Source organism: Tubulanus polymorphus, chromosome 5 (assembly GCF_964204645.1).
Source record: "Tubulanus polymorphus chromosome 5, tnTubPoly1.2, whole genome shotgun sequence".
NCBI classification, from domain to species: Eukaryota; Metazoa; Nemertea; class Palaeonemertea; order Tubulaniformes; family Tubulanidae; genus Tubulanus; species Tubulanus polymorphus.
This window is the reverse complement of record NC_134029.1, coordinates 18,700,722-18,724,160: the sequence shown is the minus strand read 5'-3', so window position 1 is coordinate 18,724,160 and position 23,439 is coordinate 18,700,722. Positions and strand designations below refer to the sequence as shown.

Here is a 23,439-nt window from a genome sequence, read left to right as displayed (position 1 = left end):
CACCATAAAGAAAGAAAATGTACTTATTGTACCGTCCACTGATGTTTGTATTTGCAATATTTTCTTGCCCTCTAGGAGGAAATGGAAATTAGTGGCACTGTGGAATAAAATAAAATTGAATTGTACTTCCTATTCTATCTGTGGCAGTCGAGGATTCAAATATATTGAATTGAATTGATTGATCTGTCAAATTAATTTTTTTTCTCGTCTCCACCGTTGTTTGGCTGTAAAACTATTCAAGGAGGATGGATGGCACCGATCATATACCGCAACATCGTTTCTGTTACGTGTATAGCTCTGATTTAGACGTCAACATTCAGATTAAAATGTAATTGTAAAAATAGGTTTTTATCATCGATTGAATGAAATAAGAAGTCCACCCACCCACCCCTTTCTCTTTGACTCTTATCGCGGTTTTTAGGCCTAGGCGCACGGAATTAAAGGCCTTTTAAAAGTATTCAATTTTGAAGCAATCACGTTTTGAGTTGATGATTTAGGATCAAATCAAACACATTCATAAAAAAACGACAATATTGGTTCTGATGGGCGACGTGAAAAGATTGTATCTTTTAAACAGTAGGCTACCTGGACCAGGTGTGGCCATCTTGGAAATCAAATCACCACCGGAGCGAGTTGGTCGATTGCAGAATTTCGATCGGAAAATTGTGTTTCGTAGTGAAATCTATCACTAAAATCAGTGCTCATAAATGAGTTTCTCTGATAAATCGCCAAAATTGAAAATCGTAAAAGTCCCTCAAGAAAAACAAAACTATTGTCAGTTTTCCAGCCAGAATGTTCATTTTGTTAAGATTGCAGTTTAGGTATCTTTCCACTCTTATGCGTGCGCTTATGACTGCTACTAGAAGGGTAGGCCTAAATGTTAGGGATTATGCCATAGGGCTGACTCTATTATCAATGTCTCTTTTGGGATCGATCACCTGATCATCCGGATGTCTCCAGACTCTCCATTCTGGCGAGGTGGTTTAGTTGCGGAGCCGTGCGGTTAAGAAGATACACCTTCAGCATAGCGATAACAGGCGACCAGTACAGGCTCAGCAACTAGTCTATTAAGTGATATTACAGTCGTTCTCCGACTTTACTTTTTTTTCACCGAAATCACCGGATCATCCAGATATCCATCCGGACGTGATAATAGTCGGTCCATAGTGTAGTTGGATGCAGGCTCTGCTCAACATGACCGATGCCTAACCCATATGGGTCTCTTGTTATCAATAATTGGACAGTAAATTCTTAAATGTCTAGTTTCTCTAACATTCTCATCCTTTTGTCAGTTCAAGCCCGATCGTAGTATTATGTCCCCAAAATTTCTAGTTCGGCTTATTTGCATATTTTCAGAGGTACTTTAGAAGGCACCAGGCAAAGACCGAGTTATAAAGATTTGATGGACGATCCGATGTTGAAATTTTCCGGCTTGTATCAAGAGAGGAATGCTGATTTATATGTGACCTGTCAAATATTTGCGGACAACAAACCGATCGCCTTGCCCGTTAGGACCGCGTATAAACCATTTACTTCGCGTTGGAAGTAAGTATTAATGTTTCAGATATTGGCTTTTTGAACACACACCTCCAATTGGTCTCAATACGACCAGTGAAATTGTGAGGTCTGAATAAACCATCGTTTATATATCCATTTTAGACTGTATTGAAGGATTTGCTAAAAAGTCTTCTTCGACTAATTTGAATCGGAGAAAAGAGACTCCATTTTATGAATCAAATCAATTTTAACAATATGTTTCCATGCCTACCATCTGGAATAATTTTACTGAACCACACACAGAGTGAAACATAGCACACTGTCCTCATTAGGCTTTGTAAAATCTTGATTTTGGTGTATTTCTGATTAAATTCAGTAAAATTGCGAATGTTTCAGTAGGTTCACATGATTGTATCAACCCTTTCAGTGCTGACTAATTAATACCCTATAGGCCCTAGTGCTGGAGATAATTTGAAAATTTTTAAAAATTCCACCCTAGTGTGTTGAATAATGGGAATACCACTATAGTGCATCTTCACCGCAGTGCGGTGTATCGTTAGTTACTAGTATTTCACTATGTTTGACAGGTGCTGCCATTTTCAAGAGAGATAATTACTAATTACATCATTACACTGCAGTGCGGTGAACTAGCAAAATCTATCACTGATTTATACACCGCACTGCGTTGTAGACGTACTGAAAGGGTTAAACTGTCAAATAGAAATTCCAAAAATTAGTGTGCCAATGAAGCTCATTTTGATTCCTGAACGAATCCAACAAACTCAAGTCTTTAATATCACTCAATCATCTCAATATTCAATCTATCTTTGCACCTAAAACTGTATAAATGGGACTAGAGAAATGCCTGCCTGAATGCATCCTCCCCCGGCAGGGATTAGAACCTGATGGCATCGAGATTACCACGGCACGAAACCCTGCCATAATCGACCGTGTGCGCAGATACATGCGCAGTTCAGATGATGTGATTTTTAGCCAATCAGAAATCCCGTTTTATTTTAGCCCGGGTTTTCCCATTTATAGTTCTTCCTTGAAATTTGCCTCAACGATTATACAACGAGCAATCTGATTGGTGCCGCCAGTTTTCGTTCGGAAAGCTGCGCATGTACCTGCGCACCCGGTCTACTGATGCAGGGGTTCGTGCCGTGGCTGAGTGTAGCGATGCCATCAGGTTCGAGTCCCTGCAGAGGGAGGATGGCCTGAATGGTTACATTTTTAATGTCGAAACTTTCGATTTATTTTCAGTTGGAACGAATGGTTGACGCTGCCAGTCAAATATAGTGATTTGCCAAGAAATGCGCTGTTAGCTCTGACGATCTGGGATATTTACGGTACAACAGAAGCATTACCTATAGGTGGCACTACCGTTTCGTTATATGGCAAATATGGGTGAGTAGTTATTGGCTGGAATATTGTGTGCATCAGGTGGATGTGAAAGGAGAGTAATATTTGATACCATTGTGGCTTGGTACGATTTGTTTTCTACAATTCTGAACCCTGCCCTGTAATGAAATATATCTCAGCAAAATACTTATCCCTTGTTGCCTTGCCTCTACACCCCCTAATAGATGACTCCTGAAAATAGATTATTTTTGCTGTTAGAAGTATAGGCTGGTATTAATGAAAGTATGAATCTAATGAAAGTATGAGTCAAAACAAGCTTAAATATTTTCTTATGTGGAGTGGCATGGCCGAGTGGTTAGAGTGTTCGGCTCTGGGTGGGAAACCAGGTTGTGTGGGTTTGAATCCTGTACATTACCGTACTGTCCTCGGGCAAGACACTTATCATCATTGCCTTTCTCCACTCAAGAGTAAATGGGTACCTGGCCTGATAGATGACTCCTCAGCGCTTATTAGCTGCTCGGTGTAACTTGGTGTTGGTTGGGTAATACTGCACTCAGTGTCATATGAATTATTTGATAAGCGTCTTACCTATTCTTCAGGACATTTCGTCGAGGGATGATCGATTTGAAAGTGTGGCCCGACATGGAGGCCGACCCAAATAATGCGTCAACTACAGCGGGTAAAGGCGCCGGGGCCAAAGATCAGATGAGTCAACTCGCTCATGTAAGTCATGATACAAACGAACCAATAGAATAACGAGAATCCTACAATATGATAATGAAAGACAAAGTCAGTAGTTTATTCGACGTTTTGACTATATTCTAATAGTCATCTTCAGGAATACTGAATTACTCATTGTGGGATTGTCAATATTTAATCCTCACAACACGGATATACGGTAGTTGACAAAAACCCACAATAAAAAAGAAAAAAGAAAAGCTATCTGATAGTTTGACGTTTCGACTCAAATCTATGAGCCATTTTCAAAAACGAAAATGGCTCATAGATTTGAGTCGAAACGTCAAACTATCAGATAGTTTTACTTGTTTCTTTTTTATGTGGGTTTTTGTCGACTAATTGGACAGCCACTTGTCTATGGAAACCAATATACGGTAGTGTCTTATCAATGATGAACAAATGAACCGAAATTCACAGATTCGGCGTGTTTATCCGCCACTTCGATATCCGCCCACCAAAATATCGACCGAGACTCGAAAAACGTAAGCCGTCTTATATATATGTCGATGCCATATCGGAATTCCATTCGTTGCAGTTGACGAAGCGACATCACAACGGGCACATGATGAAAGTCGACTGGTTGGATCGTTTGACGTTTCGCGAGATCGAGTTGATCAACGAGAAACAGAAGCGAGACAGTAACTTCATGTATTTGATGGTCGAATTTCCTCGTATTCACTGCGACGGCGTTGAATACGCGGTCGTCTACTTCGAAAAGGTAATAATTTCGTACTCGTCAGTGTTTTCGGTAAGAAATTAACAAGCCAGGTCCATTCGAAAAACAGGAGGGTCCCGTAATATGTCACAGTCCCTGAAACGAAAGCTGGTTTGAAAAAACAGGCGGGTCCGTAAAAAACGACAGACGGGTCTGGGACCCAGGACCTGGCTCTTATTGAAAACACTGCTCGTTTCTTTAACGACTACTACAGCGTGCTGGAATTTTTTCGGATATAGCAATGATTTGTCGATGCATTGTCGTATTGTCGTACAGATCTAAGACGAGGTGACCGCGATTCTGGAAAACAGGGAATCTGATAACCCTTAGAATTTGATTAAATTTGATAGAATTCTGGAAAACACAGCGAAATTGTGTTTAATGTTGAGCGGGTTTACCCCGCGAATTGTGTTTCACTTCTGAACTATGTTCCCCATCTTTGTCATCAGATTATTACAACTCTAAAATCTTCATTTCACGCTGTTAAGCTTGTATCTCTATAAAAACGTATCAGCTGAAAATAGAAGTATTTACCGGGCACAGTTTCTTACGTAACTGGATCTGTCAAGATAACAACTTTTTGGTCTCTCTTGCTGATGTTCATCAGAACACGGGGAATGTTCTAATTTTTACTTGGAAAACATAGGAAAACCTTGGGAATTTGAAAGTGTACATTGTGGTCACCCTGTAAAAAGATATACTAAGAGAAACAGAACATGGACTGCGATGATTCCGTGTATCTAGATAACACAGGTTTAATGCGTTCTTGTACTGTTAGATGGCACACTCGTCTTTCAACAACAGAACGATGTAGCCCATGTTTTTTTGCCACGCTTTTGGCCTTAGTATTAAAATGAACATCTCTCCGATATACAAACAATTCGAACGATATCACACCTTACTCGAGTAAAAATATCTCTATCCATCGCTGCAGCGGTGAAAATAGTCGAAATTATTAGCCTGAAGACAACAAACTGATTTTCTGATTCCATGAAGTTCATCGCATTAGAAATGTTCCAATCTAGTTCTATTGTTAAATAAGATACTGACAGATTTTCTTCGGAAGCCCAGTAGTAAACAGACAGTTGAATTACCATACCATGTTTGAAAATTTGTAACAGTAACAATAGGCTGGCTGTGACATGCCTGTGATTGGGTTCAGTTCCCAACAATGTTGAGAGGTGCTGCCATCTGTCGGGTTACAGTATATCATCCCAAGCGATTCAGATATAGCAAACTGATAATTTAGAATAACAAACAATTGAATTGATGTGGAACCGTTGGGCTGGTAGATGGCGTAATAAGTGCTCTGTTTATGTTGTCAAAACTCCAATCGACTTTGACATGAACTGAATTTTTAAGTTCCTGAATCCATATAGCCTACCGTGTATTATCGTATAGTCGTTGAAATAGATAGAGTGATTTTTCTAGTCAGTGTTTGGTATAGTTTTCACTGATAATTGATTTCCTTTCGAGAAAAATTGATTGGATTTTAACTGAAATGTAGTAGAAAATGGAAAGCCCCGAGTTAGGCACTACTACTAGCAAAGGTGGTTGTCCATTCCTTGCTTGCTATAAGTAGAATCCTCTATGGTAATACAGTGACGTACAGTGACGTTGTATATCCCCATTGATTTGTCAACTAAAAATTAATTTAGATGTAGGGAATTGTTCACTAGATAGAATGCCGAATGAAATTGATTCTTGTAATCGATTTGGTGTCTCAAAGCCTGACTCTCCTTGAGTTGATATCAACTGTGTGTTATTATTGTTGGTTCCTAATTACGGGGAAACTTTACTCAGAAAACCTGTTTTTCAAACATCATTTTATTGTTTGATTTATTTATCGTTCTAATGTTGTTATACTTTTTCGCTTGCCAGCAGTCCAGATGGAGGATACCGGTATATGATCCAATCAGAATATGAACCGATGAAGCTGTTTTCACAATGATAGCAATTTGGCTATATCTTAATGTTTTTTTAGGCATCATTATCCTCAAATGCGTTCTATCTTAATAGGTGAATACAGTTGACGATGAAACCGTTAAATTTTCTGACAGTTTCAGAGTTTCGACTATAAACTCCATCATAGTAGAAACCAAAAATTCTGTATTAAAAAAACTCTGCACATTGAGATTGATATCAGTCGGTACCAGTCGCATTCTACCTTGTTATCCGATTTTGAATTAGATTGATTTTTAGAGATAATAGGGAAAATACCAGTTTCAACGGTTTGAGCTCTTGGCTTGAGCCTACTTGGGTTCATAGGTACTGCTATGTGTTGACAGATGATTGAACTTCTATAGTTGACCTCAGCCTTTTTAGATGTTAAATGACCCCCTACTTAATACTATAGCCGTGAATAAACTAGGCATTTAAAATGATGTTTTCGTAATTATGTCTCCAATTTGCATTCCACAAAAGTATTGTCTATGACGAACGCAGAACTTATGCTGAAATCCATACACAGTAATGAGTATGAAGTTATTAGGCCCGGTGCCGAAAATCAAATGAAAAACTAATGTAAGAAGTCCCAAATTTTGAAAATATTTTGATAGAATTCTGTACTGTACGTGAAGAGTTCGAATTGGTGACAAATTCAGGAAAATGCAAGATGCCAGAGACTGCTTTGAAACTCCTTTAATTTTGAGAAATATGTAGGTAATTCGAAATTTTAGAAGTTGTACTGTAAATAGACTATGCCTAAATCAGTATGGTTTGGATCAGGATTTTTTGCACAACGAGGTGCGCTTATGGAATTAGAAAATATAGGAATTCGCTTACAAAACCACAGCATGAGACAAACAGAACCTATTCAGGAGTCTACTGTAATGGGGATAGGATGAAAATGATGCAGACACTTCGTCGAAATTTGAAATTTTCTCCTTTTTAACTCATTAGCACTCAAACCGCCCGAATCCACCCTGACACTTTTTTCGTATGCTGCACGAAAAATGGTAATAGTGAGATTCAAACGCAATAGCTTGTGATAAACTAGACACCCAAGTCCTGGAAATACTGTACAGAAATCAACATCCTCCTATTTGAAATTCTCGAGAATTTGGAGTAAGAACATGACACATCTGAGTGCTCACTTCAAATCCAAGTATGTTTGGATGAATTTCGGGGGGGGGGGGCGAAAGGACACGATTTTGGTGGCCCACCTCATCAAATCTTATATCATATGAAAGCCTTGAGTATTTACTACAAGACAACACAAACTTGTAATGCATGAAAATAAACAGCAAATGAGCTATTCGGTATCGTAATGAACTTGGATTTTCCTTTGAATTTTCTAAGAAGTAATATTGACACATAGTGAAATTCCTGAGTGTGCTAATGGGTTAAAACTCCATATATCCAGGATTGACTGATCTGTAGGGACCCCGGTGCACCTCTTTAAGCGCGGAAAAACGATGTAAATTGTCGTATAAATATCATTATATGTCGACAAGATTTAATCATTTACAAATTTGCCGAGCATTGTCTCTGACTTGTTGACACATAACGTATAGTTCGATATTTCGATTAGTCATATCGCGAACATCTGTTTCATTCAGTTTGATTTTATTCAATATAATATAATAAATTCGCTTGATGGCACACGTCGCATGTATGAATATATGCCGGGTATATATATATATATATATATATATATATATATATATATATATATATATATATATATATATATATTATACATACATATGTATGTATTATACGTAAATCCTTTCTATCATTTCTATGTTTTGTGATGTTGGAAGCTGAATTGTGGCGTTTAAGTTCGTAAAACGGTTTTAATCGGATTATTGGACTGTTCTACGCGAAAATTGAGTCTATCGCGAATATCTCTCATAACCGTATCTTGCGCCGGGGAAGTTAAAAAAAATTCTCAATATCGCAGATCAATTTTTGTTGAAGAGACACGTCGGGAGTCCGACGGACGAATGCATATATTCGTAGATCGCGAGAAAGTGTGTTTTCGAATGGGCACGTCCCACAAGCGCCTATGTCCATATCTATATTCAATTGATAGCGTCATGTGAAAGGCCATCGGGCCATTTGACAATCGCGCCCCAGTGACAACAAGACAACGCACGTTTTGTCGGTTCGGGTTTTGAATGAGAATACAACGACAGAATTTCGACGAAGGGTCTTACCGGCAACCAGACGACGTAACGGGTGAAATATCGTCCTTTTCGTTTTTTAAATTAGGCGAGTTTTCGTGAAAATTAAATCGTTAAGACAACTGCCAATTGTGGAAGAGTGAACTAAAGCTGTACACGACGACGACCGACGAGGACGGTATTCCACAGCTGTAGATGAAATAATCAATTCGGTCATCAGCTTACGAGAGACCGACGACGACGACCTATGCACGTGTGTATGAATATATAGCTTATGCTTATGTAATGATGACAGTATTATATCGCGGTAATATGTCTCGGACCGTGTCGTCAAATGAGATCGAATGACAGAATAATCCACGCGCGCTAATTGACCAACCGACCCGCCGACCGGTGATTTAGTTTTACTGTTATTTTAACGGTTCACAGACGGGATTAATAAACAACAATGTGTTACGATGATTATTCGCGATGTCGATAATGTGATGATAGTGAAATTATTATTAATATTAGTATTATTATTATTGTCGACGCGTCATGTTTCGACGTTGGATAGCGCGACGTAAAGCGGCCAAGTTGCAGAAACTGCGTGATTTACAGGTGAAAAAATTAAAAGACCTCGGTGTACAAATTCAGGTAATTGAAGAGTGGATTCTTCTATAGGTAAAATACACCCGCAGGAGGGTGTTTGGTGTCCGTTTGAAGTATTGTGGGTTCGAACCCTGTACGTTACCGTAGTGTCCGCCGGCAAGACACTTATCCTGATTGCCTGTCTCCACCGAGGAGTAAATGCATACCTGGCCTGAGCATTTGTCAGTATTTTTCACAATGATGGGTAATAATCTTAAAAATAGCACATTCGTGACATTTTGTGCGGGTCCTTCGCTTCTGAAGTAAGATGGTATAATGTGTTAATTCTGAGATTCACAAAATTGACCCTAACCTAGCGATCTTGTCAAGTGTGACAGACACCCAATTTTTCGCAGTATCTCCACAGGTAAACCACATACCCCTATTTATGGAATGTCACATTATACACATGTATTACTGGGAATTACATTAGATGGTGCACTGAAACAATCTTTGCGATAATAAAATGCCTTAAAAAAGCTTGAAAATTGAACCTTTTTAGAAATAACGGAGTTGACCTAACGCATCAGACCCATAAAACCTAAGCCCTATGACCCTGTCGGTATTTTTTGAAGGGGGTCTTAGGTTAATGTGACTATAAAGTTTTCAATAGACGTATGAAACTTATTACCCATAATTGTAAGACTCCCTAATATCTTACCCAGTTATAGGGTAGGGCATCGGCATTGAACAGGTATATTTATAGATTTATAATTTTACTCTGTTGAATTCTATCATAAAATACAAAAAAGGGGTTTAAAGTTAAGTGACACCCACCAGAGGCTTAATGCAAGGGTAAGGGGTCCTGTGTGAATGAAATCCATTCTGTATGTCATGTGTGTTGTAAAGGCTCTCCCCCTCTCCCCCTCCCCCCCTATGTTGGCTAATATAGAAAATATCTTGATCTCTGGATCTGCGGACTGTCCCATTAGGTTATAGTGTTTTCCATGATATTTTTGGTATAGATTGTCAAACCAGTCGTGACTTTACTTGGATTTTACTTCATACAAATCTAGTTTTGGAAGGAGATGTCTCAATATAGGGTGTAGAAAATTAGATAGCAATTGTGAATTACATCGGTCCGAAAATGATTTGAAATCTGAGGTCTAGTCTGAAGTTGTTTGACTATAGGAATTATGTCTTAAGTTTTTAGACTGAGCTTAGCTAATCATGAGACTAGTCTTAACTAATTAGATTGGGTATTAGGCCTATAAAAGCTTCAATCTAGTAAGATATTGGAATTAGACAATATCGAACTTAGACTGGTCGTAAAACCAGCAGCTAGCTGATTGTACAGTAAAATTACGAACTGTTTCTTGGCAGTTTCTGAACTTTCTGGTCAGCCGAAATTAATGGCTCCACCGAAGTTACCAGTTGCCGGCCAAGAATTCGCCGATAGTTTCAACGATGGTGACCTGCTGTCCGCATACAGCGCATCGAATTAAAACTCGAAATTAAAACGCGTTGCATTATTTGCAACAGACGGTATTTTATGGATTTCGGATACGGTAATCATTCCGCATTTCGCCGCGCGAGTGCGATGTCACTAGAAATTAGAACCGTAAAAGGGCTTCTGCATACGTGTAATTCGTCGCGGAAAAAGAATTCCGATTTCTTTGTATTTATGCGATAGTATTTTGTACAGTATAAATCGCTTTATTCGGATCAGTTTTATTCGGATTTTCAGTAATTTCGGACTAAAAATCCCAGTCCCCGCTATGTTTTTTCTATTCGAGTGGGAGTGCATAATTCGGATTTTGTTTAATTCGGACAAAATTTTCCAGTGCCAGGTGATCCGAATTAAGCGAGTTCTGCCTGATTCGTAGTCGACACAGGATATCGTGATGTAAGGTGGTTTGAATTTCTAAAATGAACTGTCTACGGATTTTGACGTGTTCGTCTGGACTGAAAAGAGGCGTAAGTGGAATGAAGCGCGCATACGACCGCCCGAGATGGCCGCGCCTATAGCGTCCCACTTCGACATCGTCATTGATTGAATTAGCATTTTTCTTAGCAAGCTAATCGTAAATGGATCGTGAGAGGTCATTAAGCGATTTGGCGATGTCAAAGCCGATGGTGACAGCTACATCCCGGTATTTTCAGGAAGGGCTTACGTTAGAATACCCCCGAAACCTCATTACAATAATAGCCCTGGGCGAACTTCCGTTATTGGAGTTATTTGACTATTAGCGAACTTAATGAAACCGAATGTCAGTTGGTCGGAACTATAGTCCGAAAATAGTCGACCACGGGATTGAGTACGGTCGCTGTAGTTCGGACCTAGTTTCAAGATGACAGACACAGTGAAATATTACTTTACGACCAAGCTACCCTGCGTTCGGTTATTTGTTCCGATTACTAGTCGACCAGCTACGAAAACCGAAGTTCACCCTGGATGTAGTTAATTGACTAGTACAGCCAGGGAGCACCATCTGGCATCCCGGTGAAAAAGAAAACAAAGCAGCTTTGTGTTAAATTTTGGCTACTACAAATGTTCATGATTGTATTTATTTTGTATTGATAGGATGGAGATGATGTCTATCAGATGCGCACTCACGCTGAACTGGTCCTCGTCCCGGATCCAGAAATTGACTTGGTAAGCATTGACTCCGGACTGAAAATACTGATTTTGTTTTCGGTAAAACAATTCGCTCTTAAATGCCAAATTTATAGTACATTATAACTCGCTTAATTCAAATTTTCTCATATTTCGGACTAAAATTCCAGTCCTCCCTTGGTTATTTCTATTCAACGGATTTCTTTTAAATGGCCCAAATTTTCCAGTCCCAGGTGTTCCTAAATTAAGCAAATTCTACTGTTACTTGCAATTGGACCTGGGCCCTAGTACAAAAGTGAGCCCTAGCTCAAGTTAAACCCTTAATCTGGTCACTTAATCCTCATCATCTACGCGCAAGGCCTTGGATAGTCTCAATGCTTAGTTTTCGTTGAATTTTGGATTTTAGGAGAATTTGGTCGAAAGCAAACATCATAAGCTAGTGAGGAGTCTACGTAGTGGTCCAACTGATCGTGACTTGAAACCGAACGCAGCCACCAGAGATCAGCTGAATGTAAGTCTTTCGTAACCTACATATGTTACTCCAACTCTTTAAAGCTAGGCATGTCCATCACGGTTTGGCGAATAGTAAACAGACCTGACTACGACTACTGTTTCTACTCGGTTTTTGAGAGCTCAGCTACTAAATATCAAAATACTCCCAAAATTGGAATAATTTCTAGTTCATTCAATTAAACTACTATTTCTGATGTCGAAGTCTCACAAATTTGGGGAAAACTACTGCAATTAGAGATATCAGGTTGTCTGGTCGAAGTAAAACAATGCTATCAAAAAATTCGAAATTAATCATAGAATTTGCGCTGTCATGGTTGTAGCTGCTAAGCAATACTGTTTAAGACGATTGTCTGGATAAAGGTATTTGTTATACCGGGATATTGCGCTCGCATGTTTGGCTATGTACATAGCCAATATGCCAAACGAAATCCCACTGCAATGGGGATTCTATTGATATCAGTAAATACTTGAGAATTTGTTCAAAATTGTTGTCCTTTGTATATTTCTATATGAACGATTGAATATCTCTTAAAACCTTGCACCAACTGCAAATAACAAGCATACAGTTTCAAAGTTGAGAGTATTGATGTATCACAAGTAAATCATAGAAAGTTATTTCAAAATGTTGATTCGAATTTCTCTCAAGTGATAAAACTTATGGTTAAGTTCAGGAGATAATACTGACCGATATTGCATTTTTTTTCGACAGGTGATAGTAAACTACCCTCCGACTAAAAACCTGACTACCGAAGAACAGGATCTCGTGTGGAAATTCCGTTTCTATTTGTCGACGCAGAAGAAAGCGTTGATCAAGTTCCTCAAATCGGTCAACTGGACCGTGCAACAAGAGGTGAACCAAGCGTTGGAACTGCTGTATAAGTGGATACCGATGGACGTCGAGGACGCGTTAGAATTGTTGAGTCCGCATTTCACTCATAAAGCCGTTCGTAAATACGCCGTGGCGCGACTGCGACAAGCAGATGACGAGGTATTGATATTTCTTCAGCTCGGGATGAATTTCCGTGTTTGTGGTTTCAGCTCATCATAACTCATAACTGTGGACTGCATCCTGGAATGGGTTACGCAATTCATTTGAATCTGCAGCGATTCAATTTGATTGAATATATTTCCGATGTAAACATATTTGCGAAATGCATCCCTAGCATGGTTCTCACAGAACTGGGAAATTGGGAAAACCTAGGGAATTTTGCAATAATAATTCCTCAGTTTTGAAATATTTGGGAATTTGAAAAAAAATTTCCTCAAATCATGGAAATATTTGGGAAATTCTTTTACATTTCACGTATCGCATTTTGCACGGGCAACTTTCTTTGGCGATTTCTCTTGAGAATCAACTTTATCAACCAGTCATCAGTAAAATGTTGACGGTAGATGGTATCTGTTCATTGCCATTTGGAAAAATTGGAAAAATCACCGATGAATTACCTTGGGAAAAACCTGGGAATTTTTAATTCATGCAACTGTGGGAACCATGCCCTAGTTTAGTACATGAACATCTAGAAAAGATGGATGTCTCCGTGAGATGCCCATTACGCCATTGCTTTTAACCATAGTGTTATTTAGTGATACCGTTTTGCTATTGTTTTCTATCTTAGTTCGCGGTTAATAAACAAAACCAATTGTTATGATATCTTTAGGGCTGTTACGGAAGCAGTTAAAATAACCTTTTTCGAACATGATGTTGGCATTTGATATTGAGTTATCAGTTCGAGTCTCCATACAATTTTACAAAATAGAAAATGATCCTTAAACCGGTATGACTAATGTGACAATGTGTCATGAATGTGCAGTTGTCACACCGGTTGCAGTAGTGCCAAGTCACACAAGGCAATCGGTACAGCTGCCAGTAACCGGGAGCTATGCTTGATATCACAGCAAGTGATCATTTTACATCATGGCTGTTAGCCTAAACAACACTCCATTCAGAATACATGTATGTCTGGAATAATGGAATCATATATCAATCAGCTGTGAATTTCACCTAAAGTTACCAATGAAATGATGATATGAAATAACAAATGCACGCACTGATGATATCAAGGCCTTAGTAAATGTGAAATCCCACAATTGTTGAGAGACTAAAAAGTTTATTTGAAATACTAGAAATATTTCGGGTGATTCCACCCTTTTTCAGTCTAAAATGATGCATCAAATAGATACACTGTATGTGAATATTATCAGTAAATAAGACTGCTGATAGTTAGGTTATGGAAACTGTGGTGTCATGGATATTGTGATCTAACTGATTCATAATGCCTTAATGATTTTTGTAAAAGTCAGTCGTCATTACAAGGCTTATGAAAGACACTTAGAATTTTGATTGCCTAACTTATTTAAATGAACTCATAACGATAACAAAAGGGCATAATGTTATTGATAAAAAAATCTGAACAAGGGCAATTTCTGAAAACGCAAAGTTTTGTCGAAAAATTCTGTAAAGGAGTCAAAAGGGCTCTGCCTGAATGCCCGTTTCTTATCAATTAGCCCTAAAATATTTCGTAAGATCCTTGGATCTTTGCCCGAGAGCTGTTCCTAAAAGTCTCAGATTTAGATATTCATTGTTTTAGGACTTGTTACTGTACTTGCTGCAACTGGTGCAAGGATTACGATACGAAGATTTCGATGAGATTAAATCAGGCCTCGACAGTGCGTTCGCCGCGCGCAAAGAATCCATATTGCCCGAGAATATAGCGCCAACTGTGATCAACCAGGAGAAAGATAATAATCCGAGGTACGTATCTGGTTGCACGGGAGTATTCATGTAAAATTACCCCCTTCGAGAAGTTCGGCAGAGAAGAAAGAAAACATACGCTTCGTCTTTATTTCATTTTACAAGGCATTGCCTAAAGTGGTTGTTAATCATATGAATCATGATTTTATGTATATTTCATAATTAGTGGTTATTTCACTAAATAGAGGCAGGGTTCATTCATTATGAATGTAGTATGGAGTTCTCCATAGTTGTCTAGCTCTGCGTTGTTGCTCTGTGAAGGGACTCAATTCGCCTTGCATTAACCAGTGGCAACTGGAAAATCCGACACTGGCTTGCGTGGAATCGGTATATTTTGCTGACCCGAATTATATCACTTCGGGATCGGGTGTATCTGACCGGATATTCATTGATAAGATAAAAGGAAAATTGTAAATATTTCTGTTTATTGCAGACGGGCGTCAAATCTGTCGATTAACGAATCGGATCCAGAAACGGCTGGTACGGATAGCGCGAGTTTATCGAGCACCGAAGACACCGGTAAACAGATGGAAAATGATGTACGTTAAAAAACGTTTTAAAATTTACCGAATAAGAAGATGTAATCCTATCTGGTTTCGTCTAAACCGTTTTTTCCCCAAACCAGGAAGTGTTTGACACATTGGTTGATAACACACAAAAAATCGGTAGTTGAAAATTGGGAAGGGCAACTTTATACCGACTAAAGCCTAACTCAGGTGACACAAGATCCGAGCCATTCGTCGGGTCGTAAGGAATCAGTGCTCAGTCGGGGAATTCTTGCAACATGAATGTACTTAAGATCATTAAAACCAGTCTTAAGCACAATTGTAAGGATCGAGCATGTTCTATTGCATACGACAATCGAATCATATGCATCCTGAGCGTACTTAAGACTGAATCACAGACGATGAATGTACTTAAGATCATAAAGACCAGTCTTAAGCACAATCGTAAGGATCGAGCATGTTCTATTTCATACGACAATCGAATCATATGCATCCTGAGCGTACTTAAGACTGAATCACAGACGATGAATGTACTTAAGATCATTAAGACCAGTCTTAAGCACAATCGTAAGGATCGGGCATGTTCTATTTCATACAACAATCGAATCATATGCATCCTGAGTGTACTTGAGACTGAATCACAGACGATCGGGTCGGATCTTAGTGCGACCTGAGTTAGGCTTAACCAAATAGGAAAAATTGTGATGTCACGACGCCAATCCATAGGAATATCACTAAGTTGGGACTGCAAAATAGTTAACGGTTAACTCTTCTTTCACTCTTGCTACTCATAGTGGATTGAACATACATTAACAATAGAAAATTATGCTTGTAATGAGTACGTATGCTAAGGGGTCCTAGTACTAGGAGACGGTGAGCTAACAAAATTAAAATTCTGTGCATCCCTTACCAGTATAAATTGACCTTGAATTAAAAAGGCCGACATTTTTTTCATTTGACAGCTGTTCTTCGATATGACAGCTGTCATTGATTATTATCGGCATCACTCTCACTAACATATATTGTATGCATAACTACCTTTAATTCAAGCCGTTGTTGATTCAATGTTCCGCCTACTGAAAAAATGTTATCTTCGAGATATTTCTGATTGTGCTCTTTTATGTAGATACAATGAATCCGTAAATTGAAACGAATGAATTTTAGATCCTTCTCAAGTAAGCATCACTACGTGATTGATAAGCAGCTAGCACTTGAATTTGTTATCTTAATCCTGCAATTGTGCAGCCAATAATTGCGCTAGAAAAATTAAATAATCTACGTATATCGAACTAGAAAATGCTGTATGACTGAAGATGGTTTAATCGGTTGTTGTGTTGAATTAGCTCAACTTCCCGGGCTGATTTCATCGACAGTTTTTTAATGAAACCTCTGTGTTTAAGTTACAACTGGTCGTCCGGGTTCTGAAATGTATTTTCGAGTTCATGTTGCGAAAACATTCTTTAATCATCTAACGCATATAGCCCTAAATCGTGGTATAGATATATGTCATGGGTAACCTGAACATTTTTTCATATGATTTCACAGATGGATCTCGCCACTTTCCTTATACAACGAGCCTGCAACAATTCCACATTGGCCAACTATTTCTATTGGTACGTCAAGGTAGAGAGCGATGACCAGGAAAAAGACGCAAAAGTCACCGATATGTACATTACCGTTCTGAAACGATTTAGTCAAGTCCTGATGAAGGTATGTTTAGGGGTTCAGCTTATGAATACCGTACTTGGTTGAAAGTATCAGAAATGCTGGCTGTGGGATTCAATTATTGTCTTCGTACGAGATGTTAAGATTGGATTTGCCCTTTTCAGGGAGGTCTGGAATACCGGCAAAGACGATCTTTGATTGTGAAACAACAAGGATTTATGAGTAAACTGGTCGAACTCGTAAAGATGGTCGCTCGTGAAAGCGGAAACCGTAGGAAAAAGGTAGCCCACTCTTTCTTATCCTTAATTAATTGTTGATCTTAACCCTTTCCGTGCTGACTAGTTAATACCCTATAGTGCTAGAGATAATTTGAAAATTTTTAAAAATTCCACCCTAGTGTGTTGAATTACGGGAATACCACTATAGTGCGTCTACACCATGGCGCAGTGTATCGTTAGTCACTAGTATTTCACTATGTCTGACAGGTGCTGCCATTTTTCAAGAGAGGTAATTACTTATGAGTAATTACATCAATACACCCCAGTGCGGTGTACTAGCAAAATCCATCACTGATTTATACACCCCACTGCGGTGTAGACGCACTGAAAGGGTTAATGTATTTGTTTGCGAGAATGTCACAATTGATATGTTTTTATTCATAGATCGAACGACTGCAGGCTCTGTTGGCGGACAACGAGGCGATGAATTTCGCTAATTACGACATACTGCCTTTACCCTTGGATCCAGAGGTTAAAACTATAGCTATCGTCCCGGAAAAAGCAACCCTATTTAATGTAAGTTAAACTTCAGTCCCTGGGAGTTTTATACATAGTGACGTTTTGCCTGATTAGCCGTGAAAAGAGTCCCAACGTACATGTACATACAAACTTAAAGCAATTTGATAAAACAAAACCATATATTTCTGATTGGGCCTTATTTATTATGATGTTTCCTTGATGAAAATAGCTAGAAATGTTATTTCGACCACCATCAGAGTCGGATAGCATAGCACATTTAATGAGCCATGATCCAGTGCCACCAGCCGGCAAATCACCCGAACCAACTGGCGAAAGTTTTGCCATGTTTCAGAAAAAATTGGAACTAAGTGCATAGAGTTATAACAATGTGCGATGAATACTGCTATAAAATACTTCACAAACACACATGAAATGATGCGCATCAAATTTCAATTTTATGACACAGTGAAAAAGTTAAACCCCACCCTAAGGGCCTGTAAACCTCAATAATTAGATTACTTACAAGGAATCAATCGTAATCAATAAATTCTATGTTTTTATCCGTCCTATGTTTTTAGAGTGCATTAATGCCATGTAGATTGACATTTCGGACAATCAACGACCAGGAATATATGGCAATATTCAAACACGGTGACGATTTACGTCAAGATCAACTCATACTGCAGATTATCACATTGATGGACAAACTCTTGCGTAAAGAAAACCTCGATCTCAAACTCACGCCTTATAAAGTTCTCGCTACAAGCAATAGACACGGTAAGCAGAGTTACATAATGCAGCTATTGGATAGGGATTCCGCTCGAGTGGAAAATGAGAAGTGTTCCCGTTATCCGCTGAATGGAACTTTTCATTCCCTTAAGGACATTTATACGAGCAAAGATCTTCCTTTTTAGTCGCGATTATTCTGCCTGCCATAGACAATTTAGGATAATTTTGCATACGTACAGCCTGAATGGTTTTACTGATGATAATCCAATCCTTATCTGCAAAGATACCGAAGTTGAATTGTGGTGTGTGAAATTAAGTAAGAAGCTATTGTATGAAAATAACCATGTGTATTGCCTTAGTATAGTCTATAGCCGTTTGTCTAGGTACCGACTTCCTCTGGCTCTGCGGGGCTGACGTGACACCAATGTATGGTAATCTATATCTTGGTCATTTTTCACAAACTAGCGAAATTCATCATTTCTTCGCAGGTTTCGTGCAATACGTCGACGCGTTGGCAATAGCTGAAATTCTACGAACGGATACAAGCATTCAGAATTACTTCCGCAAACATTCGCCATCAGAGAATGGGCCTTACGGAATCGCACCCGAGGTCATGGATAATTATGTAAAAAGTTGTGGTAGGTTGAACGGAATGTATGTCGGTAATTATTTTTGAAAATTTCGCTTACAAATAAGGCTGACATCTAAGCCTTTACTTCGTTTCAGCTGGTTATTGTGTAATCACGTATTTACTAGGTGTAGGCGATCGGCATCTAGATAACTTGCTGCTACATAAATCAGGTGAATGTATATACCGGTATATGGGAATATTGTGCAAAATGGGAAGAATCTTACGATAAGCATGAGTTCCATATTAGATAAACAACCACCTACTATTTGGAGCCTACATATGTAGTAAGTTAGATAGAACTGAGTGGTGACCAAATAGTGTTAAGATTGCCCTAGCGGTCCATCGCTTAATTTTACTGTTACTGTTTCTGTCACAAAATGCGGAAGAAAATGAAACAGGGATTTTGATAAACTAAATGTATGAAGGAAGTAGATATAAACATGATAAATATAATTTAATAATAAGGTACATAGTAGAATTAGAATTAGAAGCCTATGGGAAATTGGAGGCACTCTGGATCCTACACGGAAAAATAATTAGCGATTCACAGAACTCTGATATTTTGCGCATGCTATTGTTGTAAGTTGTAAGTTATCAACATAAGTGCTTGAAGCATTCTCTCATGTACGTACATGTCTACTGATACCATTGGACCTAGTTTCATGGTAAAAATTAATTCCTTTTCTAATCACAACAGCTGAATGCTTGTTCCTCAATGTAATGATCTTAAACCCCTCAAAGTATTTTGAGCATATGTTTACGTCTAATACAGCCATTCTCTAAGGGCGTATATTTACGTTCATGTCAACACCCAGCCATAACTTAAGGGTTTTGAACGTATTCATATCGCTAATTTGTTTACCTAGCATCTGATAGACATTGCTAGGGTCTTCATTCAAAACAACCATGGCAGCTCTGTGTAAGGCGGAATTTTTTCAAGTGAAAAACGTGAATTGAAACCCCGGGAAAACGGAAACCAGAAACACTTAAAGGATTGATTAATATTTACTGTCCGTTAGGTTCTGTCGAATAAACTCATAATTGATAAACGGCAAAATTGATTAAATCGATTGTTACAAATTTTAGGAAGATTGTGTCACGTGGATTTCGGGTTCATCCTCGGCCGCGATCCGAAACCGTTGCCGCCGCCGATGAAACTGAGCAAAGAAATGGTCGACGCGATGGGAGGAACGAATAGCGAACATTTCCACGAATTCAAAAAACTTTCATACACTGCATTTCTACATTTACGACGGTTAGTACAGTCGACCTTGGTTAACCCGTATCACTCGCGACCTCCTTTTCAGTTCAGATTTCGTGATATACAGATAAAAGATAATCTGTTATCCTGAGGAATCCTTTAATCTCCTTGGAAGATGCTCCCAGCTTATTTGAGTTTGATAAAGATACCATCTCCGTGATTTAGATTTTAACTTTTAAATCTTATATTCTAACTTTTGATATTTCACTTTGTTTACGTAGGTCAGCGAATTTGATACTTAATCTATTTTCACTAATGGTCGATGCCAATGTGCCTGATATTGCTTTAGAACCGGACAAAACTGTTAAAAAGGTTAGTGTATGAATAAAGACTTAACCAAAAATGTCAAGGTTTAAGTCTTAAAAAGAAGTTTGAGTATGCTTTATGAATTGTACTGTAAGTAAATGACTATAAATTTTTGCTAATCTACTTTAACTGTGCGTAAAAGTATCGCGTTCTCTTGTTGGGTTGTCTTCAGGTTCAAGATAAATTCATGTTGGATTTAACCGATGAAGAAGCCGTCCATTGTATGCAGAACTTGATCGATGTCAGTGTGTCAGCCATGATGGCTGCACTTGTTGAGCAGATGCATAAAATAGCCCAGGTAGGATGACAACACATAGTTATCTCTGCTAGCTACAAAAAATGTACAGTTGCTCCGGCAAAAGGACAGACATTACAATCTAAAAATAACGGGAGTGGATCCTGGAGCATATATGGCTTTTTAGCTGCTGTCTAGCAAGCGTCTTCGGAGTGTGAAACCCTTAGTGGGGGTCTAATGTGGTTGTCCCCTCATGATTCAGTGGCGTTGTTTCCTTTCTATTTTATTAAGACTCCTTTACTTACTACAGGATCCCTACAGATCGGTCATTCCTTGATATAAAGTGTTTTGAAGGGGACCATTTCAAATTTCAAGGAAGTTTCTGCATCACTTTCATATGCCAATTACTGTAGACTCCTCCTAAATCGGTATTTTTTATTTTGGTAAAACCATTAATTTGGTGGTTTTGTAAGCAAATTGTATACAAATCCTATACACTACCTATACTCAATTTCTAATCTGCTATCCATCTAACATGGTAAAAACAATCCTTGAAATAATCAAATGGTTATTACTTTATCAACAACAAGAGTATATCAAACAAGGGTGATTGTGACTGTATGAATGCACCTGCCCCCGATGATCGACAAAAATATGACTTCCATGAGATGAAGTTCGTTAAATCTTTATTAGACATTTATGGACGTTTGTCATTGCATTTTCAGTATTGGAGAAAGTGAACGACGAAAAAGCGCTCGCTAAATAATCAACAACTCAACTCTGCTCAGGATATTCTAATGATAATGGTGCTTACAACAAGAACATTTGTGCTGATAAAAACTGTTGAACACGAATTGTGCGTATCGACTAATGTGGCTAAAATCGTTGAGTTCTTATCGACTGATATGTTCTCATGCCATGACAGCATTATTTACGATAGCGAAGTGTTCTATGAAATATCATACGTAGTCTTTCGTAGAAAGCATTATGCATCATTTCTTTTCAAAGGCCATTTTAGAAAATTTCCCGATGATCTGATGATTATATTACAGCATAATAGATAATGCCGTGTTTTAGATTACTTTTTCGGGGAAATGTCAAAATTAGGAGGCTATGTAGTTCAAATGTATTCTGCATCCCCAGATAGGGCCAAACAATGTACACAGTTTTGAGATCTTAATGACGATTTCCATAAAAATGTGCCAAGTTTGACACCTCTACAAATGGTTAAGGAAGGAATATACAATGTATATTTAACTCATTCGAGCTTGAAATTTCTCTAGTCATTCTTTTTTGTTGATCAACTGTGCTCGATCATTCGTGATTGTTGTGATCAACTGCTCGATCATTCTTGATTGTTGATCAACTGTGCAGCGCTCGATTGACGTGAAATAGATTTCTATTTATCCGACCTTATAGCTCAATAATGAGCGTATTGTATATTGAGTAATTATTCATGTATATAAATATGATTGTTGAAATAAATCCCAGTTTATGTACAATGCATTCGTTTATATCTTTTGGTGATTGGTGTCTATAGAATGAACATTTTTAGAAGAAATTTAAGGATTATTCTTTAACCAAGGGCCATTTTGAGAGTTAGCAATATGAGTAAAACGTAGCTGTATTTCAATTGGTAACTCTTTAAGCATCAAGATTGAGTAACTGGATTATGCCCCGAGGACTAACCATTATTTTCAAGAGAAAACTACAAATATCCAGTCTACAAACAGCAAGCCCAAACTACACATGTAGTGATCCCTTTACAGCAATATGTTCCATACGTTCTGTAGTGATTGCGTCTCTAGTCCCATTTATCTCAAATAAAGCGGCATGGTCTGTCGAGTTCAACATTGCTTCGTAAATTGAAGATCTGGAGATAGGTTAAGATTTCGGTTGTTAATCTACGTAGCCATGATTATTCATAATCACTGCTAAACTACAGCAAACCTTGGTTTACTCGGACATGGCTATCGTAGACATTTGATTATCTCTGAGAAAAATGAAATAATTTTTGTGACTTGCTAACATATTTTCATAGTCTTAACTCGGTTATTGGCTTACCTCGGACAAAATTTATGAAAATCTATGAAATATCATACGTAGTCTTTCGTAGAAAGCATTATGCATCATTTCTTTTCAAAGGCCATTTTAGAAAATTTCCCGATGATCTGATGATTATATTACAGCATAATAGATAATGCCGTGTTTTAGATTACTTTTTCGGGGAAATGTCAAAATTTGGAGGCTATGTAGTTCAAATGTATTCTGCATCCCCAGATAGGGCCAAACAATGTACACAGTTTTGAGATCTTAATGACGATTTCCATAAAAATGTGCCAAGTTTGACACCTCTACAAATGGTTATGGAAGGAATATACAATGTATATTTAACTCATTCGAGCTTGAAATTTCTCTAGTCATTCTTTTTTGTTGATCAACTGTGCTCGATCATTCGTGATTGTTGTGATCAACTGC

General features: G+C 38.3%; 1 protein-coding gene across 2 annotated transcripts; it reads left to right on the top strand.

Annotated features, from left to right (window-relative positions):
* The first annotated feature begins 189 nt into the window (after window positions 1-189).
* On the top strand, window positions 190-22,510 carry LOC141904975 (phosphatidylinositol 3-kinase catalytic subunit type 3-like). Of its 2 annotated transcripts, none has more exons than XM_074793641.1 (20): window positions 190-328; window positions 1,357-1,545; window positions 2,761-2,904; window positions 3,459-3,582; window positions 4,133-4,315; window positions 11,594-11,665; window positions 12,036-12,137; window positions 12,849-13,127; window positions 14,728-14,891; window positions 15,325-15,430; window positions 16,943-17,107; window positions 17,227-17,343; window positions 17,725-17,856; window positions 18,378-18,576; window positions 19,017-19,166; window positions 19,255-19,329; window positions 20,246-20,414; window positions 20,642-20,732; window positions 20,899-21,024; window positions 21,687-22,510. In XM_074793641.1, the coding sequence occupies exons 1-20, from the start codon at window positions 246-248 to the stop codon at window positions 21,699-21,701; spliced, it is 2,685 nt and encodes an 894-aa protein (XP_074649742.1). In that variant the 5' UTR covers window positions 190-245; the 3' UTR covers window positions 21,702-22,510. The 2 variants fall into 2 exon arrangements, with proteins under 2 accessions (XP_074649742.1, XP_074649741.1); XM_074793640.1 differs by having other exon boundaries at window positions 12,033-12,137.
* The last annotated feature ends 929 nt before the right edge of the window (window positions 22,511-23,439 follow it).

Excerpts from the sequence above, each read along its gene's own strand:
- LOC141904975 (XM_074793640.1), top strand. The coding sequence starts at position 246 with ATGGATGGCACCGATCATATACCGCAACATCGTTTCTGTTACGTGTAT. Across the intron at positions 11,666-12,032 it reads CGGATCCAGAAATTGACTTG|GAGAATTTGGTCGAAAGCAA; the intron begins GTAAGCATTGAC and ends TTTGGATTTTAG. Across the intron at positions 15,431-16,942 it reads GTAAACAGATGGAAAATGAT|ATGGATCTCGCCACTTTCCT; the intron begins GTACGTTAAAAA and ends ATGATTTCACAG.